Here is an 11,407-nt window from a genome sequence, read left to right on the forward strand (position 1 = left end):
TCAAGGATACATGTTGTCGATTCGTAAAGGCATTTCAAGTAGGGTCAGCTAACTTCACAGATAAGGAGGGTAGTTCTTGAAAATTCACGCATAATCAAACGTTACATTAAAATTGTCGTCTTAAAATTGAGGTCATCGACAATATCAGATGGAATTCAACAAAGTTGTAACCGTAATCTATTAGTAATAACGTGATGGTTACAAAATCACTTATACTTTACCTACTACTTTTAACTACATCATAAATTAACAGCAAATACAATATTATATAATTATTGTGCCGTTTACAGCTTACATTTTGCAAATGAAAATCAGCGCTCACGATATAATATTAATGAAAATGCCTTACAACTTCGCAAGGCTCGAGGGGTTCGTGAGATTTTTGGCAACGCCTGTTGAGCGTCGCAACAAGTGCTGCATCGATCAGGGTGACGCACGACCCGCCCCTCCTCCCCCTCTCCCTCGCACACCCCCGAAATGAAAGTGATTTACTTCAGCCATCTTAATATTGATAAGAATATATTGGAAAAGGTTCGTAACACCTGGATTTGAAAAGTGTTTGTTGTGTTAATAATTTTTGGTATTAATGTAATAGTGAGCTTTTGATGGGATAGAGATTTCGAACATATTGTTAAATAAAATAATATGATGATAAATTATATCCTTTAAAACTACTATCCTGTAATTAGTAAACATAATATTGCTATAGACATTAAACTTACAAAACTTTCGATATTTAGTAACGAAAATAAATATTAAGAAGTGCATAATATTCGAAACAACGAACGTAAAAGCTTTACTTTGGTATAAATGTACAATTATATTTTGTTATCACAATGCAATCAATGTAACGTAGCATTTACCAAAAGCGTTAGTTCGTAGAGAATTCGTAGTAGCGTAGTACCACAGCAGTACTACGCGTCTACGTTTTGCTTATGCTACGTATAATACGTTACTACGGCCACGGGTACTACGAAAGCTACGTATTTCTGGTAGAATCGTCTAGATGGCGCGCAAAATAATTTAGTGTGTTTGCTGAAATCTGAAAGGAACAAAATACTGAAAGCCACACTTCGCTACGAAGTGATATTGAAGAAAAATAAAAGATGGCGCTATCATCATGTTTTGTCCCACAAGTTTTTATTTAAATTATTATGTAAATTACAACTTTATTGAAACAAGTTGTTACAAGACACGTCTAGAATTTAAAGCACACAATTTATAACCTATTTCATAACCTTTGAGCAACGTGGTCATTATTCAAAAGTCTACATTAAAAATCTCGACAAATTAACTCAAAATAATTAGTCCTAAGTGATCGATCAATTCAATACGATACAGAGAGATATATAGAGGTATTATTCAATATTCATAGGTATTAAAAAATATATAAAGATGGAAAAGGGTATATAGACCACTATTTACTTTATTCACGTGTAAATCAATTAATAACTTTCACGTACCTTAAAATATCAACGATGCGGTCCACCCCTCTTGTTACCAACAAATTAATTTATAGATAAATTAGTTACCAGAACACAAACGAAAACTTTCAACTCAATTCGGACTTTAACATCGTAATGTCCCGAGTTCACCGCATGCCATTCTCTTGGGAAATATACAAGAAATCTTGTTTAATAGAAAAGGTTGGAGCTTTTATATATTTTCTTAGAACCTTTTCATATTTATTAATTATTAATAATTAGTGTTTCTGTTAACTAAGTAGAATCCTGAAATCATAATGTTGAAAATAATAAGAAAATATGTATCAATATAACAGACTTGAACGTATACTTTATAGTTATAACTGTTTTGTATATGTTCGATAAATATTTAACAAGTATAGGTATTGCTCTTTGAACCTCCACCGTAATTGTGGCACTTGTAACCTTTAGAAAAAACACTATAGACTATTTCGATACCTAACTCTATCTTTTTTTACGTATTTTTCTGAAGCTATAAATCAAAAACAAAATTGTGTCTGAACAGGGATAATAAAGGTGTTTTGTAAAGCACTTGAGGGCGAACATTGAATACTTAGTCTTATTTTGTTAGAAGCTTTGCATTTATAAGGATACGTGGGCGAGGTCACGTTTACTCACTTTGAAGGGAACGCCACATTTTTCTTCTCAGAATAATAAATACTTGTTTAATGTAATTATTTGTTTATCTCACAATATTAAAGCCTTGGGAAAAATAAATATTATTTCAACGAAAATTGACAAAAAATGTTTTTATTACATTTTCCTAGAATCGGAATACTTACCTATGTACACACAACACAAAGCGAGCTAAGAAGGTAGGTAGGTATTTTAGTAGGTCATAGGTGGTATTTTATAACTAAACTAATAAAATATGGAACATATCCATGATTCCATGTATAGTATAGTATATACAGTATACACCCCAAAATATCCTATTAATTGGTACAACTAGTACAAAAATAGAATCAATCTACTCAATATTATTTAGCTATATTAGAATTTAATATTATATAAATATTATTTCAAACCGCATTGCCAATTTCGAAGGAGAGATCGTTTGATTGCAATTTTAGCAACGGCCGAGGACACATATTTTGATTCGATTATAAATCTCTATTCTCTCCTTCATGTGTATAATAAAAACAGATTATTTTTTAAACATTTCCTAAAATATTTACGGACGAAGGTATATAAATAGAGATAATAATATTATACGTGTCTCAAGTGATTGCGTGAGTAATCAATTATCACGGAACAGAAAATTGCTACAGCTTTTTATACAGAATGTTTTTCTATCGAGATTAAGTACCTAGTAAATAAAATTCAATCCAAAAATAAATCGCACCCATCCTGTGTTAATAGTGAGAGAGGAGATAGAGGCAATTTAATTACCTAGATATGTTTTGAGAAGACCGTATCCATAATAATTTATCTATTATATGTATATATTATTTTTAAATTTTTTTTCTCAATAAATTGAATGATCTATATCTATAATAATAAATAAATCAATTACAAAGTAGGTATCGCGGAAACCTAGTAAAATTATGAAAATGTTCGATTCCGTTACAAGGTTAAATTGCTCATAATTTATAATGGGAACACAAAAATAAATACTTATATTATGTAAGGTTAAATTTCGTTCATGTTCATAAATTAATTAATATTAATAGTTATGTCTTTCTTTAATAGGTTATATGTAGGTATACAAGAGTAGTTAAATAAATAGAGTATATAAAAATCATGTACTTACATTTTGTCCCACTTCTATAGGAGCAATGGACTGCTGTTCTATTTTCTTAGGTCGTTTGAAAACGTACAAAAGTGCTGCGATGATGAGCACACTGCCCGCACCGAACACTGCCCCCAGCAGCGCGCTCCACACGTTGCTGCCCCAAGACACATCGTGCCCCACACGCGCTTGCGGTTTCAAAACATTATTCACAATTTTCCTCGTAGATGCCTCGTTCCAATCCCTATGATATTCGTCCATAATTGCGTACTCGCTGTCGTCCCAAGGTGCCCCACCGAGCTTGTACCCTGCCCACTGCTTATCTGGAGATAACGAAATTAACGCCATAGAATACAACATCGATCGCGTTAGAACGTGTTCCACAGACGGTGCTTTGTATGCACGCTACGTATAACAAACTTTGAAAAAGTCGCCGATCGAAAGATGTTTACAGTTGTAAAGTGTTCGAAAATTTTCCATCACGCCTTCCATTATGCAGATTGTGGACTTCATAAATCCGTTCACGCGAGAGGCAATAAAAGAGCGGTCGTACCCGTTGATTCGTTTAATTGCAATAAAAAGAGCCTTTTATAGAACCGTTTCGCTGCCATATGGTGTGTTGAAACGTGGGGAGAAAATTGTTTACGGAAATAAATTCAATGCTTACCCATGTGCTTTGATGTTGTGTGTTGTATTACTTTATTTTTTTTGTATAATATTTTATTTTTTGTGTGTAGCTCGGGCGCGCGTCTGTGCGGCGCGACGTCTTGTTATCATTAACGCAACTTGTTTACTTCGGTGCCGTGATCTTCCCCGATGTTGACACTATTGCGTCGACGTAAAGCGTAACCTAATCATGTTGTACCATTACGTAGGGGTGGATGCTTTCATCTTGTAAAGATGAACATAATGCCGCTCTGATGTAAGCGCCAATTTGTTAATGGTCCATTTCTGAAATATTTGTGATCCTGTTTTCCAATAAGTCGTTCAATTTATTAACTGTAGCCTTGGTTCTATGGAAAAATAAATTATTTTATCGATATAATTACGATCCAAATCACACAAGTAAATAGAGAGTACTTCTAACTATAAAGTTGTAAATATAATTGTACCTACTTACCTACACAAAAACTAAAATTGTTTTAATGTTTTGTGAGAAATGTGTGCTAGACGATAGTCTAAATTTTATTTTGCTCTATCATAAATCCAAAAATATTGTCAAGGAACTAAATTTACTTAAGTTTTAAGGATATATTATTTGAACGACTTGTGTGGTTTAAGATCACGGTAACACGTCAGGGTTGATAAGGCAGTAGGTAAGCAAAGTTTTAGATTGACTATCGATTCATAAAAATCCCGCAACGTTATAAGGAAAAAAGCTGTTCAATCTCTAACACCAAGGTTTTGTAAAAAATAATTTCGTTTTCATAGAAATACATTGACTGGTGTGTTGGCCATTGGTTTTACCACGTGATTTTGGTCTTTTTCTACAGTTTTAATAGAAAGTATGAACACAAAATATAATTAAGGGCTGATTTTCCAATCCTTGGTTAAAACTTATTCATCGAATAACGTATTTAACTACCATTTCAAAAATATATTATACTAGCGACCCGCCCCGGCTTCGCACGGGTGCAATGCTGATACAAAATACACTACAGAAAAACTGTGAACGTTGTTTATAAAATTAAAAACATAGCGGCCCGCTCGACTCGCCCGATAGCCGGGCGGCCGGCCGGTACCGCCGCAAACGCTACGTCCCGCAATTTTTAAATCTGTAATATCTTCGAAAATATTCACTTAAATCATATGGTGTAAAGGGCCATATAGATCTATATTAAATGAACAATGTATTCATGGTATTTAATTGGTTAAGGATTAATGCTGTATTGGTTAAAATCGCATCGAAAATTAGCCATTATTTGTCGTAAAAAGTAAATGACAAAAAAAATTATTGTGGGTTATCCATAAGAGATAGACATATACCATCGCGGACTTTTCTGTAGACCTTTTCAATGTGTATAATACTTAGTACATTATTTTGATAAAACTCGTAGGGTTCAGCCTGCGTTTGCAATGTAAGCGGATAAAATGTAAAAATTTACGACATCACATTAGAAACCTCAAAAATAACAGTACTTCTCCACTATTTAATGGATGTTATTATACATATAAACCTTCCTCTTGAATCACTCTATCTATTAAAAAAAACCGCATCAAAATCCGTTGCGTAGTTTCAAAGATTTAAGCGTACAAAGGGACATAGGGACATAGGGACAGGGAAAGCGACTTTGTTTTATACTATGTAGTGATTTGCCCGTATTTGACAGTACCTATACAATATTACAATAATACTTTATTGGATGGACAAATTTTAACGAAAAGGAAGTCGTGTTAATTACACCACTCATAACTCAATTTAACAGCTAATGTTTTAATGAGTTTTGTTTTTAACCGACTTCAAAAAAAAGGAGGAGGTTATCAATTCGGCCGGTATGTTTTTTTTTTTTTTATGTATGTACACCGATTACTCCGTGGTTTCTGGACCGATTTACGTGATTCTTTTTTTGTTCGATGCGGGATGGTGTCGAATTGGTCCCATAAAAATTTTATTCGGATAGGCCCAGTAGTTTTTATTTTATGAGCATTTTTGTGTCTGTATTTGTAAATGTTGCAAGTGCAAGTTTGAAGTCGGTTGTTTTTAACGCAGTTATTGACTTGTGTTGGACACTTCTCAGTTTGGATTAGGATAATACCTTCTATAAAAGGAAAATATAAAAAACATCTTCGACTGACAGGTTGGTAAATTATATATTATGTATGTTTATCAGCCATAACACAAGCGAAAGCTTAGTATGGGATCAGATTGTGCCGTGTGTGAAAATTTAATTACAAGCCTTCAGCACGATTCACGCATTATTGATTGCAAACTGGCCCCGGTTTGGGACACACGCGTCGGTTCAGTAAACAATATGAAGGTCTAACCAATCGTGTGTATTCCCCTCTATGTAAACAGATAAAAAAATATTTTGAAACTCTATTTATATTCGCGATTCGCGACAAATCTCGTTTCATCCCAATCAAACCTTATTTACGAATCGAAGATACATATTATAACTCGCTATACCTACCTACGCATTAACCTGTAGGTTGAGGATTTAGGATTTCATAATTTAGACGAAGCTCAACAAACTATTGTAGTTCCGACATGATCTGTATACCTACTAATACATAAAGGCGTTTGTTTGTTTATTCGTTTGCTTGACCGCGCTAATATCTCGAGCTAGAAATAGGTTACTACCTACATACAATTAGGAATAGACTATTATGATAGAGAATATATGCGAAAATCATTGGTCGGTTGAAAAATGCTCGTTGGTTCTAGGAAATAAAAAGTCTGAACCAATTTTTAAGTACAAGTTTAACGAAATTATTGTGTCAATAATCCTACCTTATATCGATTATATGATATAATTTAACTAGAATTTTACTAGAATAACAGATAAACTGTAGAAATTTCGCCCACGTTGGTACACGAAATCAGCGAGGCGCAGCCAGTAATTTACAAACCCAAAAGTTCGTGAGGGTTAATGTTTTTCACACAATAAATACCTAAGGATTAAGCTTAGATACCTAGATTTAAACACATTATTTCATAGGCAAATACATATCAATATACTTTATATATGTTATTTATATAATATGTACTGTTGCCTCCTCTTATAAAAAAAAAACTTTATAATGACAATCTGTACAGTATACCGAAATATATAAATGCGGTAGCGGAAGTAGGATACAATAGAACTATTATTGTGGGCCATTATGAAAGTTACATATCCTATAAAAAATCTACTAGTAATATTTATTTAATACTTATAAGAAGATTATCTATACCATTCTATACTTATATTATAAAGAGGAAAGGTTTTCACGCTTAAACTACTGAACCGATTTTGATGAAATTTGGCACAGATAACACTGGTCAACAATGATTTTGTTGCCCTGGATGTGAAAGTGGTTTCGAATAATTTAATGCATATTATATATAAAACTATTAATGGTTTTGGTAGATTGGCTCTAGTTTTTTTTTAATCCTAATTTTCTTATTAGACTCTAAAACGCAGCATGAAATAGAAGGTATATTTGTTTAACATCATTTATTTATTACAAAGTTTTACTTATTGTTTTGTTTTAGTATTTAATTAATTCAAATAGATATAAAAATAGAGAAAAATCATTAAAGCTTATGAAATAGTACAAGGAAATAGATTTTATAAGCTTCTCTTCTTAGTTAATTTTGGGACAATAGTTTTGTTATGGACCATCAGTAATCTGCCATCATGTGACGATCCAATATACCCTAATACCTTTATTCCATAATTTTTACTTCTTTTTCGATGCGTTCTTCCTGTTTCTCACAGAAATTTCGCAGATTTACTGGATACCTATCCAGGAGACTGTGGGGAAAGTGTAGCTTTATGTTCGTAATTGCTCATAAAATAATGAAGTTTTTTAACAACTGTTGTGCAATTTCTTTACAATTTGGTCTTTTAAATTTACCTTAAATTTACCAATACTATATCTATCGATAATTTACATTCAGCATCAGTTATAAAATTTTGTTAAATTTCCATCTTTTATCAATTTTCGACACGCCCGTCCTGTAGGGCCGTCGGGTATTCTTCAAACTTTTAGATTCCCTCAAAGGCCTAAATTCTCATATTTATTAATTATTCCTAATTAATTTGCTTTGTCTAATTCTAATAATAAAAACATCAAGGGAATTTCGTATACCTATCCACTTTGCTGACCAAGTGCTACTGGGTTTCTTCAACTCAGTACAAACCGAACATTGTTGTTCATAAAAATGATTTTTTTACAAAAATCATTTATTATTCTGATATTCTACAGCCAGTTTTATAGAATAGGATTATGTCTGAGCGAATAAATGTGCAGAAAACGTAATTCACCAAAAAAATAAACACTTGTTATTAACCCGTATTCTGAAGGGCCGTAAGAAAATTTAATATATGAAAATCCAAATTAAAAAAGAACTAGAGCCAATTAAATAATTTTAATGACTACATTCGCAAACTGGGTTCTTGAATTATATAAATCTGTAGAAATATCCAGGGCAACAAAAAAAAAATGTTTTTTTGTTGAGCTGTGTAATCTTTAGACCATGAGAAAAAACATAGGCTACCTTTTATTGCGAAATATGTACCACGGGCGAAGCCGGGGCGGATCTATAAAAATCACAGTCCGATCATTAATAACAACTAGATACACAATCAGTGACAAAACGTCCTTACGATAACTCCACCCAGGGTTGAGAACGTTTTGTGAATACACAAATAGGAACGCTAATACAATGTTTCTTCCTTTGGACAAGAAGTTTACAAACATATTTCAAGGGTTTACGTCGATATAGTAAGATTGCGTTTCTAGTTTACAATGCGAGTAGTCGAAGTAATCTGGCGATTATCTTTACGTCTTATAGCAGTATTATTACCAGTGTGGGTAAGTGCGCTAGCGACTAGACGAAAAGACAGAAGAAAAAAGACAGCGCTATATGTATAGAATAGCACTGTCTTTTTTCCACAAACGAAATAATACTGACATGAGACATTATTATACATGGGCAGATCATAAATAAATTTGTCATATCCAAATGGATTGAAGTAAGTAAATAAAATCAAATGTTTCATTTCTTACAACCTTTTAGTCAAGTGTTTACAATATCTCCCTCTAAATATAATGCTGGGTACTCTCATGTATGTATTTTATGCTAATAATTGATATAAGCGCCATCTGCCAAAATATAAGGGATCTCTATAGGTATAATATATGAATTATTATGGAAAAACCACATAGATGGCGCTGAACACACATTTACAAAATACTCCATTCAGTCATGGATACTATCACAGATAACATAATACTATATTAGATACTATAGAGTATAGATAACACAGGAATTTGTTATATAAAATACTAGCTTTCTGCCTACGGCTTCGTCTGCTTTATCTAAAACCTAATAAATTATATACTAAAACCTTCCTCTTGAAATCCATTAAAAAAAACCGCATCAAAATCCGTATTCTTTCTCTGCCCCTATGTCTCTTACATAGGGGCAGAAAAAGTGACTCTGTTTTATACTATGTAGTTATAGTATAGAATAAAAACTAACCATTTTTTAAACAACAATAACTTTATTTACAAACTACATTTATTCAATGCAATAACTTACTTACATCACAATGATTACCTTAGCTTATATAAAATGGCTTATTAATGTATATTTTTTAAGACTTTGCTTCTTTCGGATTGAAGGGGTATTGCTGCTTATACCTGGCTATGCCAAGGCTCACAAATGCTGAAACAAGATAAAGTAAATACATGAAATAAATTAACATAATATTTTTTTGCACCAGCAGCTTCGTCTGCTTTATCTAAAATCTAATCCTACTAATATTATAAATGCGAAAGTTTATGAGGATATGTGTGTGTGTTTGTTACTCTTTCACGTAAATACTACTGAACTGATTACAATGAAATTTAGCACACATATAGAGGGTAACTTGGATTAACACATGGGGTTTTATCCCGGAAATCCCACGGGAAGGGGAACTATGCAGGTTTTCCTTTGATAACGCAGGCGAAGTTACGGGAAATCTAGTAAATTATAATATACTAAAACCTTCCTCTCGATTAACAAAATAAAAGGGCATCAAAGTCATAGAGACATAGGGACAGAGAAAGCGACTTTGTTTCCTTCAATAATTTAATCTGTTTGAAATTACATATACTCTAGACTCCACTTATGCATAGTTTCTACTAATAAGAGATATTAACTATTTCAGTATGGTATGAAGACCTATCAATCAATCTATGATTCATTTTTTCATGAAACAATCAAGATGTGTTAACATATTTATACAATCACAAAATAATAATAATTTTTTATTTAGAATTCTATAAGCGCTAGGTTTTATTTCATTTCCATAATATTGTATATTTTGGATGATCAAAATGGAACCTGTGTTTTTACTTTCTATTGTACAATTTATTATAGAATTTTCACATAGTTTATACTAATTTTATTATTTTTGGTTACAATGTAGTAGGTAAATGTGAAGTTTTTAATAATTATTGAGTGTATATGAATTATGAAATGTTAAACATATTAAATAAAAGGTATATTACCACTACACCAGTAATCATTCATAGATGATGTAATATTGTTCTATATAATGTTTACAAGGTTTGTATCTCAAGTGTGTCAGCGGAGAGCCTAAATGTGTCTTTTTAATAAGATTATCAGGGACAGAAAATAATCAAATGTTTAATTAGTATCTAAATATGTCTTTGTATGTAACTGTCTAATGGTTAATATGGTAATTATCTTCCTGGGACAAAATTATACTGAATACCAAACTTATTTGCTAGGACACAGTTGTAACAAAGCACGTACTATCAAGCAATGAAGAATGTTTTAAGAACTCACCAAGGGACATTGTAGATATAGCAACTCTTCCAGCAAGTGTGTTGTTCTTCCAAGCTGCATTTGCCAGATAACCTCCAATTCCTACTAAGCCCATTGCACCAACAACTCTACATCCGAAGCAATCACGAGGGCGATCAGTAACAACAGAAGTCATCTTAGTATTGTAATTTAATCTCTTTTTTAAATTAGAATTTCAGAAAGTGAAGAACATTATTTGAATTTTGACAGCTTAAGTTGTTTACATAATTTGACAGCTGGTAGGCGAAGGTTGAGAAGCATTCAGCAGAGTACTTGTATCGAGCGTATACAATTTACATATATTTGTTTCTCTCTATCTAAAGAAAACGTCGTAAGAAAGAATGAGATAGCTATAGACTACAAGCTACGTTTCAACATAGTCATGGCACCATTTTTACTATAGGTACGTATTTAGATAGATAGAAGGTGATAGTGATGGGATGTGCTTCAATCGATAAAATCGTGAATGCATTTTGCATTTATAGGTATATTAAGAAGAGCTGGAACGTCAACACATTTACACATTGCACAAGTTAGGCCGGGAGATACTGACACAAAATTTCGGGTCATTTGTAACAGGATGGCGGTCTAGAGGGGTCTTAGTACGCAATGACAAAAAGAAAAATGATGGTCAGAACGCTGGTACCGGCGGACTAGTCGCGTGGG

At 32.6% G+C, this 11,407-nt stretch overlaps 1 protein-coding gene and 1 long non-coding RNA gene across 2 annotated transcripts in view; both read right to left on the reverse strand.

The window, feature by feature from the left end:
- The window catches only part of LOC149482433 (synaptotagmin-5-like), a 39,995-nt gene extending 36,419 nt beyond the window's left edge, over window positions 1–3,576 (reverse strand). Inside the window, exon 1 of the mRNA XM_089703852.1 lies at window positions 3,238–3,576. Within this exon, the coding sequence (XP_089559978.1) occupies window positions 3,238–3,576 (339 nt within the window). The remainder of the gene's footprint in view (window positions 1–3,237) is intronic.
- A 5,830-nt stretch (window positions 3,577–9,406) lies between these two features.
- Window positions 9,407–10,971, reverse strand: LOC149482434 (uncharacterized). Its single transcript, XR_016316746.1, has 2 exons — window positions 10,724–10,971; window positions 9,407–9,592 (listed from the first exon to the last, which is right to left on the reverse strand). It is a non-coding gene; the product is annotated as an uncharacterized LOC149482434 (long non-coding RNA).
- Window positions 10,972–11,407: the final 436 nt, after the last annotated feature.

The sequence above is a fragment of the Colias philodice genome, chromosome 15 (genome assembly GCF_061535455.1).
Source record: "Colias philodice isolate Cphi_HAF_F1 chromosome 15, ilColPhil1 Martin Lab GWU primary, whole genome shotgun sequence".
Taxonomy (NCBI): Eukaryota; Metazoa; Arthropoda; class Insecta; order Lepidoptera; family Pieridae; genus Colias; species Colias philodice.